Source organism: Lepisosteus oculatus, chromosome 28 (assembly GCF_040954835.1).
Source record: "Lepisosteus oculatus isolate fLepOcu1 chromosome 28, fLepOcu1.hap2, whole genome shotgun sequence".
NCBI classification, from domain to species: domain Eukaryota; kingdom Metazoa; phylum Chordata; class Actinopteri; order Semionotiformes; family Lepisosteidae; genus Lepisosteus; species Lepisosteus oculatus.
Genome location: NC_090723.1, coordinates 8796797 through 8816690, shown reverse-complemented (window position 1 = coordinate 8816690; position 19894 = coordinate 8796797). Strand labels below are relative to the sequence as shown.

Genomic DNA, 19894 nt, shown 5'->3' with positions numbered 1-19894 from the left:
CTCAGAGGCTGGGGAGCCCTCTGCCTGCATGCCTGCCCAAGGATTTGAAAAAGGCTCTTAGATGGGATCCAGCCAGCAGTGTCCCGTACGTTTACAGAGGCAACACGTCAAGGAATTGTTCCTCCTGCTGCACGGGTCAGCTTGTGAAACTCTGTGCTTGTTTTCTTTCTGGTCCGCGGCCCGCCCTTGTGATAAACGCGTCCGGCACAGCTGCTGGAAACGGATCCTCTCTGCCCATTGAGGAATCCCTGGCTCCAAGCCAGACTTGTGAGAGTCTCCCTGCCTGCCAAGAGCTGCTGCAGTGAGGCCCCTTCTCTCAGAGCCTCTGTGAAGGGGACAGGCCGTGTTTTCCGCAAGATCATCTTGAGCGGCGCCCCGCGGAAACGATCCTAGAGCAGTCGCCTGGCGTCTCGTTGCACAACAGCCACAGCCCTGGTAAACAGCACGCTGGCGGCCAAATAAGGCGTCTATTCATGGAAAACCTTTCCTGCCTGCTGCTATCGTACATGGGCTGGAAGTGTCGCTGTGACGTCACTCTGCCAGAGTCTTGAGTGCGTTTGAGCCCCCTGTGTCAGGGGACCTGGTCTTGTGTCAGTGACAGCGGGTGCAGTGTGGCGTCCGAGAACGAGCCGCACTCTGCTGTCGATGGCAGATTTCAGGACTGACGCCACCGGAGGGAGACTCATCGACGAGCTCTCACACGCTCTTGTTTTCCCCGAGCTGGAGGCTGCTGGACAGGAAAGTCTAGGCAGATCACAGCGTGCTAGAGCCTCGTGTTTTGCACCTGTCCCGTCCTTGAACCATTTGCCAAAATCACCAGGGCATGACGTACCAGATTCACACATGTTTGCACATGGCTTTTGTACGGAGAAGGGCAGTCAAAACCGAGAGCAGGAGGCATTGTGGGTATCTGAAAAAAGCTGCCCAGCCGTGTCTTTGAAACCAGTTTCCAGACGTCTTTTTAGAAACTGTTTAAGATTAATAACATAAGCGGTTTGGTAGTGTAGTGGGCAGAATGGACATCTCTTAGTTGTAACCCTTCTTAGATAGGTTGGTCAATCATGAAACTGACCTCAGACGGGAGTCTATAAGTAGCTTATTCATTGTGGGGAAAAGTGTCTCTAAGACGGTCTCTGAAGTTCCAGTGTGGAAAGAGCAGCAGCAGCAGGGCTGTGACACTTTAGATGTGCTGTCTGGTGTGCACGGGCCGAGGCTCTGGTTCGTAAACGTGTTTTCCCACCCTCCTGTTGTGTTGAAAATCCAGTAGGATGACAGAGCGAGGCTGGGTTAGCCTGTCTGAAGCAGATGAGCACCACCACGGTCGGGTACCGGTACTGATCCTGCACGTGCTGGGCTGGGCAGTGTGCCTTTCCACCCAGAGCATGGTGGTCTTGCTCCTACACCCACCTTCCAAAGCAGGCCTATCGATCGGGGTGGGGGGGCAGTCTGCCTGTCCTGAAATAGTTTTGGGGGTTCTTATGGCTCTGTCGCCACAGCAGAGATGGTGAACCCCCCGGATAAAACCGATGGCCTGGCTAGCTAGGTTGGGAGTTAGGGCTGTGCCGTGTGCGCCCTTGATTGAGGCACTTCACCCCACTTGTTCCTGTTCACCCAGAGGCATAGATGGGTACCAGCTTGCTGGAAGCAACCCTTTGACATCCTAGGGTCCCATCCAATAGAAGAAGCCTCAGTCCATTTTCCATTACAGAAACCGGGTTCGACTCGAGCCTGATGAGCCGCCAGCCTCCAGCGTGATGCTGCTGTTTTATCACTGAGCCTTGTTTGAGCAAGTGAGGACGAGGTGGGCCAGAGCTCTTAAAGGTTCCTGCTGCAGCTCCTGGTCACCCTTCTTTTATTAGAAACAGGAGTGATGCAGAGGAGAGGATGTCCTCGTGGTTGTTGATGTTGTTGCGATGTTGCTGTTTAAACCTGGACACTGCAGGACAGTGGCCAGCTGCAGGGGGGTGCACGTCGTGCTTTTCTCTCCTGAGGAAACCAGTTAGAACGTGTGATTCAGTGTTGACCGTGAGACGACCTCTGCACCCACTTGGCAGCGAGCTCTTGCGGTGGTGCTACTGGGACATAGAGGGCGTAGTGGAGCCACTTTTCAGATCGCTTTGCATTGCAATCCGTCACAGCAACCACAGAGCAGGGATGGGAAGTGGTGGGGCAATGCAGCGCTGGAGAACTACGTGTGACTACAGATCAGTAGGATGGGCAGCTGGGACAAATGAGTGGAGGGATCAATAGAAGTGATGAGGTACCCTTCCAAGCTTCAGTTACACAGCACTGTCACGCCCTGTCTGTGCTACACCAGCCTGCCAACTTTCCAGAAGGAGGAACTCTGGGATTTCAGCCCAGAGACCTCAGGTTTTTTATTAACCAGAGCTGAGACTCAAAGGCTGGGGTGAGTCCTGTTCTCCGGGGGACTTGATTGAGCAAAGCTTGTGCTATTTTTCTGCAGTTCTCCATGCATTCTATCCCTTTATCTCTTCCGTACGTACAACAGCAGATGGTGACGCACAAACGTTAAGCAGAACGCTCATGCTAAGATTTATAGGGTGAATTATACTATCAACAACAGCTCCTGGTCATCCAGATCTATGCTGACAACACCCCAGTTTTCAGTTTCATCCTAACAACAGACTATAATGAAGTTACAGATTCGATGTGATGTGAAATGCACTCAGAAATGTTGAATGTTTAGATTCCTATGGAGAAGTCAGATATGCATGTGAAAAGTCAAGCTCAAGTTTTCCAAACTGTTTACTGCAGGGCGCACAGACCTGGACTTCCGATTGACTGGGATTTCATCCAGCTTTGACAATGTGGCAGGGTAGCTTGTTCCAGACTCCGCACAACCCCTTTGTATAAAAAAAAAAGTGCCACCTGTTTTAGGTTTAAATGTATTTCTGCCTCATTTCAGCTTGTTTTGAGTTTCTCATTGAAAGGCATTAGTGTGCCATTGTTCCTGAGAACATTAATCAGCAGCTGTGTGCGTTAACTTGAGAAATGCCTCATCAAAGGAAAAAAAAAAAGCTGTCAGAGATGATCAACGGGAGTAAGACGAGGACATTTTCTGCAGGTTGGGAAATAACCAGACCTGGTTCAGAGTACATTGGACTGGAGGGGTGCTGAACTTGAAGCGATTGGCAGTGTGGTGTGTGTGTGGAAACAGTTCAAAGGCCCCAAAAGCACTGTTTTCTTTGGCTGTGGTAGAATTAGAAACTCATCTACTGCCTCCAACGCCTGACCTGTCCTTACCCTCCGAGTATTGCTGAATTGATCTTCGTCACATTTCACTGCGTCAAAAACACGACTAGTTTCAGCTCACTCGATGTGTATCTGGCTGGCTGGTAAAGGTATCTTTATCTTTACCTTGGATAAAGAGAGGAAATGTGTAAAAGTTTATTCCATGCTGAAGAAGACTCCACAGCCAAAACGTTGTCTCTTCTCTTTACAACATACACAAGTTGGCGCAGCTACCAACTGGAAATGTATAAAGGGGTACATACAGCATGGCTGCATCGGTGTTAAAAATGGTCCTGCTTTTAAAGAGCTGCTAAAACAAGAGCTGCAGGTTATTAGTTGCTACTAGATTACCATCTTGTAACCTGATTCTGTGATGTCTCGGCACTTAGGGGGCCTGGTCTGTGACCAGGGCTGGTGGACTTGCAGGCAAAACCAGTCTGACCTGGCAGCACCTGGCTCTCAATTGAGGAAACGGTGTTGATCCGCCCATAGGTGGCGCCACTCTCTCCGAGCTACCGGCGCTAGCAGAAAACAACTCCACACTTTTCTTTCCAACGTATTTCTTTATTAGCTTATGGTTTTCTACAAGTATTTCCCTCCCCCCCACTTCAAAAATCCATTACAAAAATATGAAATTTCAAAATATACATTAAAAGTGAAATGAGAACCTCCTTAAAAAAAAATGTATAGCAATCTGGTACCGACGCTGGCTCTTACAACAGGGTCTTCTCCAGCTCCAGAACACACCTCTCTCTCTCAAACACAGCGGGGTGTGGAATGAAAGGACATAGCAGAATAAAGACAAACTTTAACTTCAACTTCGAATGAAACCACATTTATTAAAGCTTGTTTGTGTGTAGCAGCTTGCGGGGTGTTGTGCTATAGAGCCTCTTTCTTAAGCATTTGAGCAAAAATGGCTCCACTTCTTTGCTAAGAAAGAGGCTGAAGCTCCTCTACTTTCTAAGGGCCTGTCCCCACGTTACCCTACTGCACAACAGTTCATTGTACAGGCATTTAATCAATCTCCATTGTATGCCAGCCCGCAAAAGGGATTTGTGTGCTAAGCCAATAAAGTCACCATTAGACTTGCCTTACACACCTAGGAACACACACCCCATCTTACTGCAGCCCATAAGGGAAGTGTAATTTACTTCAGCTAACACCCAGACACAAGGTGGCAGTTGTCAAGCCTAGTGGCTGTTTGATTACGGTCTCCCCCACCTCCAATCCGAACTGCAAGAACTCCAGCTGGCACAAGGACCACAGGAGAGGGGAGTGGAACTGCTGTGAAACTTTCAGGCAACTGTGCATAAGAAGCCCCCCATTTCCAGAAGAGCAAGGTCCCTGCTATCTGAAATCTGGAATAGCATCAATCAGTACACTTCCATCAGGAAGGCTAAATGCCCCAGAACTGAATATTTAGCACTCTTAATTTGCACACGATTATTTCCAAGCACACTCACTTCTAAAAACAAAAAAATAATTGCATTGATAATAGACTTGGGACTCTGAAACAGCTTAGGCTGCACCCAGAAAGGTCTAGTGAATAACCAACAATCTCAAACACCTTGTGAAACAGATTTTACAACAGTGGAGCATCAATACTGGCAATCAAACACCTGTGCAAAAACATAATTCCATGTAAAGTCCACAAGTGTTGTAGCTTTAGAAATCAATACCACGACCTATGGCAACTCAGGTCACGTGCTGGTGTGGCAGTAGGCTGGCGTTTGCGTTGCAGGAGAAAAGCCCGTTCAGTTTCTGCTTGCACTACGAGATGAACCGGCACCACTTCCAGACACAGAGGGAGCGGAGGTGATGGATATTCTACACAACTGACCTCAAACCCTCCACCTGCCTGCTTTTCTGGAATTAGCAGGAGAGGACTGGCAGACTGAAGGGTAGGCACCCGCCTACTGCCAAGTGTGACTTGGTTTCCAAGACCACCACCACACCAGAAGTGACTTCTTTGGCTGCGTTTTACAGTACATTCTGAGAATTACGGCGCCACAAGGCACCAGGATCTCCCCTTTGAAACAAACAGAAAAACAAACAAACAAAATCTTTATGCAGAAACCCAAGCCCAGAGCTGATAAAAAGACAAACTGCTAAAACCTAAAAACCACAGATCATCGCAGAAATAAAACATCTTCACTCAGGTAAAAAAGCGGGCTGGCAAGGCGGAACCTGTCTGGGTCAGACTCCTTCCTCTGCCTCCGCAAGAGCTGAGCTGTGGTCCGCTCACAAAGACGCTAACCTCCGTCCTCCCCTTAACCGGCTTGAGCGCGGATCCCATCGGGTCCGAAACGCCCCCACAACAGGCCAGCGTCCGCCGGCCTTCGGCACTTTCTGGCTGCTGGCGTTCAGAAGTTCACTACCCCCTGCCTCTCCGAAGCGGCGCAGACAGAACCGCGGAGCCGAACAGCCACCCTGCCTGTCCCTGCACTGCTCACGCAAGGTAACATGAAGGCTTTAACTCAAAGCTCTGCTTAGATTAAAAAAAAAACATTAATAAAATGATCCCTCAGCTCTGGGAAATTAAAAATGCCAGTGGTTGACAATGTAACGATAAGCAAACAGTTTGCTGTCCCATTTTTAACTTCGGCTTGGACAAATGTCTGCGTTCTTTCTAGCGGCAGGTTTGTTCCTTGTGAATGTGAGGCCTTCTAAGCTACCGTGTGATTTCCTATGAGGTCAGCCAGTCAGGAGGGCTGCACAGTGACTTTGGAGACTGGTCTCTTCCAACCGTCCGGAGTGGTAGGCTCCGTTTACTTCCTGGGTGAGAGTTCAGTTGTCAAGGTGACGGGTATGTTGGTGCCACGCTATGCTCTTGCTCTCTGCCCTCACTTTGCTGCCCTATTGCCAGCCAGGTTGAGGGGCTCCTTGCTGGGTATACACCAGTCATCTGCTTCCAGGCTCACTTTGTAGTGTCTCCAGGCGGATTTATTGTAGACGGGCAGCTTCTCTATGGAGTCTGTCGACAGGGCCTGGCGGAAAACAGGGAAGCAGCAGATGAAATGCAACTTCCACAGATTTCACAGGGGGAAATAACAGACACCACCAGTACTGAAGTAACTACAGATCACATTCTCTACCAAAACTGATACTCCTCCATGGTACACCCTAGGTCAACTGACTGAACAGATCCTGAACTGACAGAACAGCCCCACTGAAGAAAGACACCCATGTGCATGAAACATCACAAGACAGAGCCCTGGCAATTCATCCACTCCCAAGCAGCGTAACACTGCAGTGGACTCAGACACCAACCATCTGGCCCTAGAAGAAGAGCCAGGCACTCCTATGTTTGTGCTTGCTCTGTTTCATGCTATGTGTTGTGCTGCGTTTGCATTTCTCAACTTCTCGAGACCTCGGCGTCTTCGTTCGGAAGTGTTCCTTAACCTATCAGATGCCCCCCCATCCACCCAGCTCCAGGATTCAAAGTCCCGCAATGGAATTTACCTTCAAATAGATGACGGCGTCTGTGCCGTAACCCTCCATCGAGTAGAGCTGCAGGTCCCCCTGGAAGTACTGCGCGTAGAGGCGGGAGATGGGGAGCCCGTATCCGAACCCAGCCTGCGGACAAACAGAGGGATCAGGCATCTGGCACCCACTGGGATCAACTCCTTCGATGGAATCGCAGCTGATAGAGCCAGTGATCTGCACCGATATCTCCAGAGGGTCAGAACAGCCCTTCGCTGATCGAGGCTTGGAGAGGGACTCTGAAACCTCCTGGGACTGGCGTCTGCATGACTGTGTGCTCCAGCAGGTAGGTGTGTGCGATTGTGGATACACGGAGTGCTCCGTGATCAATCGTACTGATAGAAATGGCTCACAGCACAGCACTCAGTCACATGACAGAAGTTCCACTCCAGTGACATGCAAGTCAACAGCGGCGCATTTACGCAGGCCGACATGGAGTTGACAGGAGCTCGGATGCTGCTTGTTCCACCTCATCACTTCCATTTGCCCAAGGACCTACAGCTTGTGAAAACTCCAGGGGATCGCCACTGCTGGGCTCGGGAAGGCGCGACCCCAATTTCTGCCGAAGCCCAGAGGGGACAGACCAAATGCTGTGATGCACTGTGGACAAAAAAATAATAATAAACTCACCAGCGGGGGGCGCTGTGAGCTGATCTCCGGGGTGGGGGCAGTAGAGTACATGTAGCTGAACAGCCGCTCGATCTTCCTGAGGGGAACGCCGCCGCCTCTGTCGCTCATCTGCGGAGAGAAAGATCAAGGAGGCGGGGGTGAGAAAGTGGGTCTTGAGCAGTCCAGGAGGCATCGCCCTGCCTGGCAGATCTGCAGCATGCCAGAAACACACTTCCCATGATCCCTTGCTCCTGCCCAGCCCCAGGGCCCGACCCTGACCCCATGATTCCCCGTGCCCCCCTGGGGCTTGACCCTACCCACAATTCCCCGCTCCCCAGAGCTGGAGGCTTCTTGACCGAGCTGCCGTTTGCTCATGCACAGGCCTGCCCAGTGACACCGACCACTCGCCCCAGTTTCACTCTTCCAACAACCCCGTCTGACCCCTGGTGTCTCTCTGCACTTGGTTATTTTCACCAAGAGTTTTGCAATAGAGCAGCTGACAAAGTATTCCAGCACAATGTCCCTTTTAACGTGTGAAACAAAACCACACCATTCTAAACTTTTTGCACATCACCCAAGTTTCTAAAAAGCAAAGCAGGTGGAGCTGCAAACTTTTGGCTTACAACCCAGATCACTGTAAAAAGCTGTGATGCCTGTTTCAATGGAAAGAGAATACTGACACCATCAAGCCCTGTGCCTTGAAGCCTGTCTGATCGTTAACTGGACTCCCAGCACCCCTGTCAGACTGAAGAAGAGTTCTGTTTTTTTAAAGGGCACCCTGGTTCCCAGCCATTGAGCGCTGTGACCAAAGCGTGGAGAAGATAAATAAAAGTGTAACAGTAAGGTGTGGAAAGGTAGGATTGTTCAACTAACTGAGCAATTCACACTTCTGCAATCTGATACGATGTTCACAGAAGACTGTCCTTGTTTCATGAACATCTATTGTACTGGTGCACAATGCAGACAGTGCTACTCAAAACTCTGTACATAGCAGTAAACCTACAGGACTGCACTGAGTCTTAGATCAGATGAAATATTGACAAATTGAATGTTTTGATGTTTTATCTTTGACTGACATTACTGGTTAAATTAATCATCACTGAGAGGCTCACGAGCTTCTTAAGACTTTTAAGATGCTTCTCAGTGCTGATCTGCTCAATGGCCTTTCCTGGGTTCCAATATTCGACAGATTGAAAACTGGTCAAGCAACAGTCCAGGCTTCCAGTTGCCATCTAAAAATGCGGTTCATTCTTGGCGTGACTGGAAACCCTACTGGTCTGCTGAGCCAATCGGATTCAACAGCGGGTTGCACCTACCTTGATTGACAGGTCCTCTCCACCCAGGGCCACCATGACTTTGATGGGTGGGAGGGTGCGACTGGCCTCGTGGGTCTCCACAGTGGCTCTCATGGAGTTCTGTCAAGGAGAAACAGGAAGTCACCACCACTTCCTCCAGTGCACAGAGTGCTCATCCTGGCCTGGGCCTTCCAAGTTAGGAAGACAGGTTCTTACCTTGAAAAGTTCAAACAGCATGTGGTAGAGGTGGGAGGGCACATAGACCATCTGAATGGGCTGCCTCTTATCTTTAGCTTGAAGAGGGAAGGAAACACAAGTTTACTTTTATCCCTAGAAGCCCAGGTACATTGAACAACCACAAATACATTTCTTGATGAAAACTGGTCCTGTCTTTCTGTACCCTCGGTCTTCCCCAGACCTGCATTTAGGCTATTGTGTTACAAGTACTGTTTACATGCAAATATTGTTAAAATCATGAGGCACTGTGTCACAACAGCCAATATCTTCAGTACCAGGAAGGATTCTATAGCCTCTAGCATTTTGCAATTGCTTCATTTAAGGCTTTGCATTGAGAAAAGCAGTTCCCCTAAGTGCATGGCTGTCCTTTTGTTTCTGTTCCTGCAGTGCTGAATGAAAACGTCATGCAGTCTATTTAAAGGGGAACAGCGATGCTAATTTTATATTTGGGGTTAGAAAGAATCAGCACTGATGAGCGCGTTTCAAACCACAATGAAAGTAAAATGTACATAAGTAACGTGTGAAACCACCAATTTACATCAAAATAGATTACATTTCCAGGTATGCTCAGAGACTATGCTATGCAACTCAGAACAAGGCAACAAAACTTCCAGTGAGGTGAAGTGGCCCTATAGAAATATTGCTCTCAACTTCGAGATGGGCTTGCCAACAAGAACAACATATCTCAGCATGCAGATCATGTTGGAACGTTTCAGAGTTGAAATGTCTGCTGCACAACCTGCCCATCTTAGTCATTACAGTGACTAGTGACCAGGAAGGGCAACATCATGTACAACTCTCGTGAACTCTGGAGAGACCAGGGGTCTGCGTTGACAATTTTGTGCTTCATTCGAAATTTGCAAACGTTTGCCCCTACTGTCAATTAATATATTTTGTTACCAAGATTTAACAAGGGGTCTGAGTAATTGGGACTGCAGGTCCCCCGTCAATAAAGACGGGTTTCAATGCCGAGGCGGAGAGCGAGGAAGAGCAGGGTGTGAGACTGTGCCCACAGGCCCTGGCTGACCCTTCCTTTACGTACTGTTGATTTCTGCCAACTCCAGCTCCGGGGAGCCCAAGTAATACTGGTCACAGAGCATCTTGGCACTTTCGTAGGCATCTGGAAACAACCGGAAAAGGACAAGAAATGAGAAAATACGAAAAAATAGCAGTAAAGGCCAACAAGTCTTTGGAACCACAAGTATCCCACAATATGCACTGCCCCACAGTATATAAACCTGCTTTCCGCAACAAGCATCTGCATCAGACTCTGCACTCTGCTCAGGGCCGTGCCACCCAGATTACAGGTGCGCCAATTTGCGCCTCTCGTTTCCTCCCCTGTGCTGACTGGCAGAGGTCTGTGCCAGCCCTGCTCGCTCTCACCCGGCAACTCCACCCCGAGAAGGAAGAACCCTCACCTCTCACCACCTCAGCCACCTGGCAGTGGGGTTCGATGCTCCCGATCGTGTTAGGGTGCGCTGGGTTCGTCGTGCCGTCAAAGATCAGAGCTGCGGAGACAGAGGGGGGGGGCGGGTTGGGTGAGCCAGGGTACACGAGTGGGTCAAGGGTGGCGGCTGCTGCCAGGAGGTGGGTGAATGAGCAATGGCACAAGGGAGTGGGCAGTACACACAGAGGGGCAACAGGGCAAAGGGCTGAGTCTGCACCACCAGTGCCCAAGATGGGGGAAGAACTGCTTTTCTTTTTCTTTTTCCCCTGTGTGTCTCATGGAGAGCAAGTTGGGGTAAAAATTCCTAATACAAGAAATTACATGTATATTGCCAATAAAGTGATCTTATCTCTTAAAAGTTCAGGTGGGTAGCAACGTCAGCATGCACAGGCTGTAAAGGAACAAGTAATAGGTTTATTCCAGCTGGAAGAAAGAAAACACAACGTTTCGGCCGTGGAGCCTTCTTCAGGTGTGAGGAAGAAGGCTCCACGGCTGAAACGTTGTGTTTTCTTTCATTTTTTCCAGCATGGAATAAACCTACTACTTGTTCCTTATCTCTTAAAAGGCAGCTGTTATAACTCCAACATGCATAAGAGCTGGGAGGGAGCTGTTTAACTTAACCCTATGATTTATTATTAAGGCAATGAAGCGTCTGATTGGGGTCACCTGGCCTGTTGTGCCAGCGGAGCCCTCAGTTAGTGTGTGGGTCACCAGGCCCGGGACTGGGACCCCCCCGCAGCCCAGGAAGTGAGGGGGACGTCTCAGGCAGCCGGCCCAGGGGACTTACTGTGCTGGTTGATGAGCATGCGGATGGAGATGCGGCTCATGTAGAACCGGTCCAGAAAGTACTGGATGTTCTGGCTGGTGAGCGGGTCCTGGCCGAAGGTCTCCTTGTACTCGATGATGCCCTGCGCCATGGTGGGCACCACCTCGTTGTGCCGGTTCCTGATCTTCACCAGGGCATCCGTGAAGCTGCGCCGGGAGAAAGGGAGAGGTGAGACACAGAAAACCGCCTTCAGCAGAGCAGCCCAAGAAGCACAACCAGATGCATTTAGGAACTTAGCTTGCTTGCCTTTTTCATTTACAGCCATGCCCTGGAATAAAACAGTGCTGTAACTGAATACATCCAAAACACCGTTTACACACCCCTAAAGGAAATGGTACAGTCACCACAAAAACATATTACGACAGACCTGCACACAGGCACAGTAGTATAGATTCTCAGGATGAAGCCCACTTACTTGCTCAAAATACTCTGGTCTTCTGGACTCTTGTCAAGGAATTCAAGAAGATCCAGCAGGCTCTGGACATACCTGTGTGCACAGAGAGGAACATGCAGTTCAGTCACGGACACGGGGCACTGCATCATTAGAGACACAGACCCTGACTTTGTCCGCGAGAGTGAATTTGATCAGAGACCACACCATTACAGCCTGAGTAAAGATTTGCACTGGCCTAGAATCAGGCGCGCAGGCTGAACACACCTGAATTAGATGCACAGATGTCACTATCAGCGATGAAAGTGATCGATTTAAAAATATTTAAGCTCAGGGATGTACAAATACGTCCAGGAATTTATTTTTGACGTAAGTGCGGTTTAAAATCTTTGCCCGTCCCTGCTCTGCTTTTAGCTTGGGAAAGAGAAGCCCGCTTTTTTGATAATGCTGTTAAATATGTATTTGAAAGCCATCTAGCTCCTGCCAGCTGCAAGCAAGCAAGGAGCAGCCTGAAGAGGTAGAATAAATATTGAACCACTGAGAGAGGGCAAGTCTCCTCCCCTACCCAAGAAACCAACCCCCTCTCTGCACCAATCGCCTTAGAGGTGCTGGACACCGCACACCGAGGAGGAAAACAGATTCCACAGTTTCCTGGATTGCAACAGCCATATTAGGGTTGGATTTACATCCTCATGTACCATAAAAGTCAGGGCACAGTGTTTAAGAAAGGCCCACATGTTTACTATTCTATGACGACACTAATAATAGTTTGCATGTAACTTAATAATAGTTCCACCTCTGGATTCCCTTTGAGCTAATGAGCTGCACTCATTTACATGTCTGATGAGAACCGAGTCATATTTATTTCAATACACCGGACAGCACATTGCAGCTCAGGCCTCCACTCATCCGAACTGTCCAGGAGTATTAACTTTGGCTGAACCTTAAATCGGCTTCTCAAACAGGAGCCGTCTCCTAAGCTGTACAGCGTGAAGGTCAGAGTCGCTCTTTGGTGGGATTTTAATGTGTAATGTGGGCTCACGTTACACACTCCTCCCCGCACAAACCAAACTGGCCACAACCGCCAGCCCCTCTCTCCCAGCCAGGTCAGCACTACAGTAACAGCGGCTGGACAGTCGAGTCGCACTTCAGAACACCTTCCTGTGTGCGTTTCTTTTAGTCACACATTTAAGGACACAATCTCTATTTGTTTTCATTTTCCTCTGTTACAGTTGAGCTGACTACTACCACAAACAAACTGCTTGACCAACGAGAGCAGAAAGGTGGACAGACACAGCAGATGGGTGTTGAAAAGTGGTTGCAAGACCTGTTACTGTCCATCGAGTATTAAAATGTGAGGGTGCTCTCCCAGCCCGTAACTCCTTATTAATTGTAGGAAATTGCAGCCTTTGAAAATAACTCATTTCAAGATTATTGCCAGTTCAAGGCATACGGCTGCAGACATTCGAAGGGACGACTACTGCAGACCACCCTTCTGAAAGAGGTGCTACCTCAGCTCTAACAGCGTTTCAGAACAACGTGTTTTGTTGTTACAGTAACTCGCCTTCAGCTAATCTTAGTTCCTCTTTCTCGGGCTGAACTTGGCAAGCGTGCAACTTTCACACAGGAGCCAATCGCGGGCCAGCAGCTGCTCGAAAACAACATCACGTGACCAGGGAAGGGAACTGGGACAAAGTTCACGCCGCTGCTCGGCCTGAGAATCTTCATGTGGAACAAAGGTCAGACTATTCTTACACTCGCTGCAGAAATTATATGCTGAAGAGTAATCCCTTCCTACTGATCTCTGTGCTGTAAATCTCGCACGCAGATAATACAGAAAATGCAGATGCTTTTGCAGATACACATCGGCCCTCTTTCAAACTCTGGATCTCTTAAAATGATGGCCACGCTTCTGTCTGTGGAAAAAATCTTTGGGGTGGTGCAGAACAAGTTAAATCTAAAAGAAACGAGAGGCCAGCGCTGGCGATGTGCCCTTCTCGGTCATGTACCAGAGCAGCGATCTTCAGTCCTGGCTTTGCTGAGCTCCAACCCAGCAGGCTTCATAAGACACCATTAAATCCTCCATTGCTGAAGATGTTTTACAGCTGGGCTGTTATCAGTCAGGGGGGGATGTATCTAGTTCAAGACCCTCAAGGACCAAAGTTCCCCTAATGGAGCAGGTTAGGGGCTGGTTAGGATAAGGGAGTCCTGTAAGAGGGACAGGACTGGGGCTGGAGTGTCACAATCCCGGGCTGAGAACGCCCAGTAGCGGGAAGACGGCAGGTTACGGGAGACGGGAGAGGCAGCGAGCCCACGTACCAGCTCTCCACCAGCTGCACGGACGGGGTGCTGAGCAGGCGGTCGGGCAGGAGGTTGATCTCCTTCATGATGTTGGACAGCCGCACCGGCAGCTCCTGCCGCAGGAAGGTGAAGGAGGTCTTCTCGCAGGCGTTCGTCGAGCCTGAGAAACAGCCCCCCCAGACAGACAGAGGTCAGAGTCAATCAGACAGAGTCAATCGGCCGGGCTGTCCCAGCATGCATCACTCACACGACCTTGTCCGAAAGCAAGGCTCTCTCAAGTCTCTCAATATCCTGGGGTTCGAAAGAATCGCCATCGATGAGTGCCGTTCAAACCACAATAAAAGTACATACAGTACATAGTAACTTGTAAGGCCCCCAATTTACATCACAAAGTAGGCGAAACTTCCAGGAATGTGCAGCTCTATAAAACTTCCAGTGAGATGTAAACAAGCAGGCTTGTGAAAACATCTCTTTTAATCCAACAGAAATACTGCTTTTGATTTCAGGACAGTTTTGCCCCATAAACGGAATTGACTTGTTAACACATCACGCTGGAAACTGCCTGCTGCACTACTGCCACTTAATTTGCTCGTACATCGTGTTCCCTTAGTCATTACAGCGTCACAGTGGTCATTCCAGTGACTGGTGAGCAGGAAGGGCAGCATCGTGCCGCAATTTGTGGGAACTCTCGCTGTGGGCCGTGGCGAGGGCAGAGGCTTGAGACGACACGTTTTCACAACGTTTCACGATTCTGTGCTTCAAATCACTCGAAATCGGCAACGTTTATCTGCAACGTCGATGAATTGATTTTGTCGCCCAGATTTAATAACCGATCTGAGAAACCAGGACTGCAGCTCCCCCTTAATTTCCTGTACTACAGCACAGCCATCACTTGGAGGGACACTACTCTTACAATATCGGGGCTCTCGTCAATAACGGGTTCGCCAAGAATCATTAAAAAGCCCCACGGAGGCTGGTTTCGAGGGAGAGGGCACCACGTCTGCGTGCAATGCCATAAACACCAATCCAGATAACTGCAAAACGGGGCATGCCACACAGAACCTGCCATAAGAAAGGTTACTAAAGTGAGGAGACCCTTCGGCCCATCAAACCCATTTGGTAATTAGTAACTATTTAATCCCAGGATCTCTTCCAGCCACGTCTTGAAAAAACAACAGAATGCTGGCAGTAAACCACATAGCTGGATTGCTTGTTCCACACCCCCACCACCCTTTGTGTAAGGAAGTGCCCCCCCCCCCCGTTCTCGGTTTTAAAGGCACTTCCATGTAGCATTTGAAATACTACAGTGATGTGGTATTTCAATAAAACAGCAGCCGTACTAAAAACACTTGTGTGGTACCAAGGGCCGGTACTGTGCATGCAGATCACTCTTTTCACAGTGCCTTTACCCTCACGGGTGGCGTGTTTGAAGTGGAAATGCCTGTACTCATCCCCTTATTGAGGTGTTAAATATCTGAGCCCCGGGCACTTTCCCCGCAAATCCTAGGAGGTCAGTATAGTCATTTTAAGTAAAGACAGCCCTCCGTGTAGCAACGGCTCCCTGTAAACAAGAGTATTCTGGCAGTCCCAGCGCTGCATTTCAATCACCATTGTTATTCAGCGGCTAATGCTCAACTTCACGATTGACTATAAACAGAAGCCCCCCGTCACCCAGCGAGTACCGCCATTGAAAGCCCCAGCGCACAGAGCACACATCTCTTTTGGACCAAGAAGTCTCATCGTCGCCGACTCCCCCAGGCAGCACGTCTTGGAAATAGCATTCCCGCAATTTGCAAGAGTTTGGGGACATTAAAAAAAAAACCAAGGATGGCTCTGCAGAAGACCTGCCTCGGGCCGTTAAAACCGCAACAATGTAAAGAGAACGGGGCACAGATCGAGGTTATTGAGGCTTCGCGGCCGTGTTCCACAACGCGTGTAATGGCGCAACAGCTTCCTTGCAACACTCCCGAGCAATCCCTTTGTTTTGGGTTAAGATGTAATGTGCTAAGCACGGGCAGCCCCCCTACTACCCCGGGGACGGACGGTCTCCGTTCGTCCGCGCAGCACTCCAGTCAAAACTGACGCAACACCCGGGCAGGTTGCAGGACAGCCGACAGCTGGGCGAGCCGATCGGGGCTGGTTCTCCCTCAATGGAAAATCTCTGACAGCCTTGTACGGACGTGCAACTGCCTTGCTCCTAGGGTTACCCCCATCCGCAACCCGGTACCCCCCCAATAAAAAGCCCCAAAGGCCTCGGTGAGGTGCCATGCATGTGCTGAAACCTACCCTGACAATAACATACCTTCTCTGTACAACGAAACAAGAGTCATCAGCGTACACCTGGCAAGCAGACACGCCAGAAAACGAGTATATTGTCTGTTACCCCGAATTATATCGAAAATAGAGATGCACTCAAGCCGTTAGCTACTGTCTCTCCTGTCCACGCAGTCACGTTCCACCAGACCCGTGAAGTGACCAGCTGGTGTTGCCTCGTTACCTCTGCCCGACCGTGGGGGAAAGTCATCACTACAGCCGAGTGGCCTGCAACATTAATGGCCATTTGTCTTGAGAGGGTAAACACAGGCGTAGTCTGATTTTGCCATTAAAAAGCAGTCAGCAGCAAGCGCATAGTGAATCGGTATTAAACCCACACACAGACCGGAATATTATCGGGAGATGCGCAGGAAATCTGGATGCTAGACCCGCGGAGCTGTAAGGCGAAGAGTGGAGCGTTTTGTAAATGAATGACAAACCATTGCACACTCACCAAAATCCAGGAATTGCTTCATGGACAGCGGAGAAGGCGAGAATTTCGAAAAGTGGTCAATGTGCTTCGGCACGTTGGCCAAAGCGGCGTTCTTCATCAGGAACCTGACAAACTTCATTGTGAAGACACGCAGGCTGCGACTTTCTGCTACTGCGAAAATAGCCGAGGTAGAAAAGCAGAGGCGATGCAACACCAATCAGCTGGATAAATCAAATCTTCCTCTTCCACAACTCTCTCTTGATCTCTGGGGTTGCGGGCTGCAAGCGAACAGCAGATCTTTCTTCTCCCGACCAATGGCGGGCCGCCTTGCTCGCGTCACTGCGCCGCTCTGGCCAATGGGACGAGGCGGGGGGCGGGGCCAGTGGGATCCGCGTGTTTCTGGAGCTTGTCCAGTCACGGGGCGGGTGGTGTTGTTCTTGCACCAGGAGTTTGGTGGGGGTGGGCTTTTTTTCTTGGCACCGCCTCGAAATTGGTCTGTTTGCCTAAATCGGGGGTCGTGCTCTGCTGGCAGTCTGCGTGTTCCCTGACCTCATCCCTCGGAAAGTGTCGCGCACGCAGTAAAACCCGATAGCTGCCGGAGGATGTGGAAAACATGTCGAGCTCAAGTGTCCCTTGGGTACAACTAGAAAACGTAGCAACAGGTAAAGGTTCACAACAAGCTGAAAGGTAGAAAGGCGAAACGGCAAGTTTCGGTTGCCCAGCATTCTTGGGGTGTCACTGTGTTTCCACCGTCTCCTGCTTTTCAGCGTGGAAATGCGCTTGTACGTGTTACCCTTTGGGGTCACCTCACGCTGACGCAGCTCCCAGCTTGACCATATCAAAAGCGCTTTGATTCATGATTTCATCATGTCTGATCTGGCCACCCTGGACAATCTCTCATGTGCTAGAAAGAACGTGCAAATTCCGGGTCTTGTCTTTTAAAACTCCAGGCCTGTCCTGTACGCGAAATTGCCCTTGAGCCCGCTCGCTTGATATTTGCCTGGGGGTTTACTTCCTTTCCGCTGTGAAACATGTATATTCAAACCTCTGTTATTCATTTGAAACACATATTGATAACGCACAGAGCAGGCGCTGGATTCATTACCTGCAGAACAAGAGTATTGACCGCTTACATCGCAGCAAGCCTGTTGAAGACGGTACTGCACAATCACACCATATTCCACCAAAACTGGCATTTATCCCAATTAAAGGGACGAGATGACAACCATTAAATTACTATCAATCATTTCGTTGTACAGAATTTTGTTTCAAAGTTGTAAAATACAGCCGTGCTTGCTAAATACACTAATGAAATTAGCCCCACTGATGAGATCTGCCGGACACCCTTCATTGGAGTGAGGCAGTTCTCCACGAAATTTCCCTTTTCGCTTCCAAAGTATTTAATCTTTAGGTGTTAAGCATCTTTGTCGCGCCCGAGGTGATGTAGTTAGCTGCGCATGTCATGTTGCGCAACTTGTTGATGGGGGGGGTGATACAGGAACTCCCCCCAGATAGCAGAAGCTCACAACAATGTGCTTCCATCTGCTCCTGTTTGTTATTGACACCACAAGGCATTTAGATATAGGCCTCGGGCTCTTACGTGCCGATTTCAATAACTGAGACGGGTCCTTTGCATGGTTTACACTTGCGCTAGGTGAGACGTGCACTTAAGGGCGTAAGGCGGCTGTACGTGCGTCCAGTCACGCGTCTTGCCCTTTGAACTCGCCGCGCAGGGGGGTCGTGGAGCGAATACCTACCATGTTTTGCTAATGTATCAAATACACCCCGCCCCCAAGAGGTGTTGTCCTTCCAAGTGGCGCACAGTGATGCCCACAGCCACCCGCATGATTGTGCACTGCTGCGAGCATTTCAAGCTTTTTACGGGCACGGATTAAGTCCATATGAATGCAAGAGGAGGAGGGAGACACCGGTTTTCTTTATTTTTCATTGATTTCTAACCCTTTCCCTAAAGTGCGAGGTGACAACGGTGGTGATTGAGACTGTTTGAGACCAATCATGAGACTCCTCCCTTGATCATTGACTTGACAATTCTCTCCAGGTGATACTGTTTAAGGACATGAGGCGTTACTAAACTAAATACAGAATGAGGGCACCTACTCTGAAACAATAAGAATGGAAAATCGTGTTCTGGGGACTGTTTTTACAGTACCATTAACACGGACATCCATCTGTCAGAGCTATCTGTGCTAAAAAACATCTACTGTATGAGTTAGCCATCTGCCTGTCCCTGTATCTCCAGGGGCTGATCGTCCTTGTTTTTTACCTCAACAGTTTGGCTATATTGATATTGAGCTACATTAACCTCCAAGTTGTTTTTCACAACACCTGTTTACACCTGTGACCGTTAGTAGTGTAGTCATACACAGCTCTATCTCTTACTTATTTATCTGTCTAAATGGCTAAGGACTGAAGCAGAATTCTCAGTCAACATGATTTCACTCTGGAAATATGCGCACTCGAATAAGTGATGGTTGTGAGTGCAGTTTAATTATAAAAGGATAATTCTGAGAGAGGTTAATGTATAGGAAACAGGGTGGATTTGAGATGAGGGGTGACTGCTCAGACAGGGATGATATAATTAGCAGTGGCTCTGTGGCTCAGGATCTGCGCCTGTGGCTGGAAGGTTGCCGGTTCGAATCCCGCAGCCGGCAGAGAAATCCTACTCCGTTGGGCCCCTGAGCAAGGCCCTTAACCCCAGCTGCTCCAGGGGCGCTGTACAATGGCTGACCCTGCGCTCTGACCCCCAGCTTCTCTCGCTGTCTGTGTGTCTCATGGAGAGCAAGCTGGGGTCTGTGAAAAGACAAATTCCTAAGGCAAGAAATTGTAAAGGGTTAATAAAGTGATGTTAATTAGTGGAGTAGCACAGGGGTCTCTGTGAGGACCACTACTCCAAATCTACAGTTTGTGTTGGCAGTCTGGAAGAGGTGTTAGTGGGGCCAGCAGGGGACGCTCACCTTTGTGGTTTGTGTGGGTCTTAATGCCCCAGTATAGTGACGGGGACACTATACTGTAAAAAAAGGCTCTGTTCTTCGGATGAGACGTACAACCGAGGTCCCGACTCTCTGTGGTCATTACAAATCCCAGATCACAGGTACAGATCACTGATCACACAAGACTAGGAGGATTAGCAAACACTGTAAAAAACTGCAATCGGAATTCAAAAAGACTTAGGTGAAATTCAAGACTGGGCAAACACCTGGCTGGTTCAGTTTAAGGGTAGAATATTGCAAAAATATGTAGACATAAAATGGAAAACACTGTGCATCAAGAATTTATCAAAACACCT

At 49.2% G+C, this 19894-nt stretch overlaps 1 protein-coding gene across 1 annotated transcript; it reads right to left on the bottom strand.

Moving 5' to 3' along the window:
* Positions 1 to 4071: 4071 nt before the first annotated feature.
* Positions 4072 to 16865, bottom strand: pdk2a (pyruvate dehydrogenase kinase 2a). Its single transcript, XM_069185600.1, has 11 exons — positions 16609 to 16865; positions 13860 to 14001; positions 11565 to 11636; positions 11111 to 11295; positions 10295 to 10384; positions 9919 to 9996; positions 8856 to 8932; positions 8661 to 8759; positions 7366 to 7473; positions 6715 to 6828; positions 4072 to 6239 (listed from the first exon to the last, which is right to left on the bottom strand). Exons 1-11 carry the CDS (start codon positions 16724 to 16726, stop codon positions 6096 to 6098), a joined length of 1227 nt encoding a protein of 408 aa, XP_069041701.1. The 5' UTR covers positions 16727 to 16865; the 3' UTR covers positions 4072 to 6095.
* Positions 16866 to 19894: the final 3029 nt, after the last annotated feature.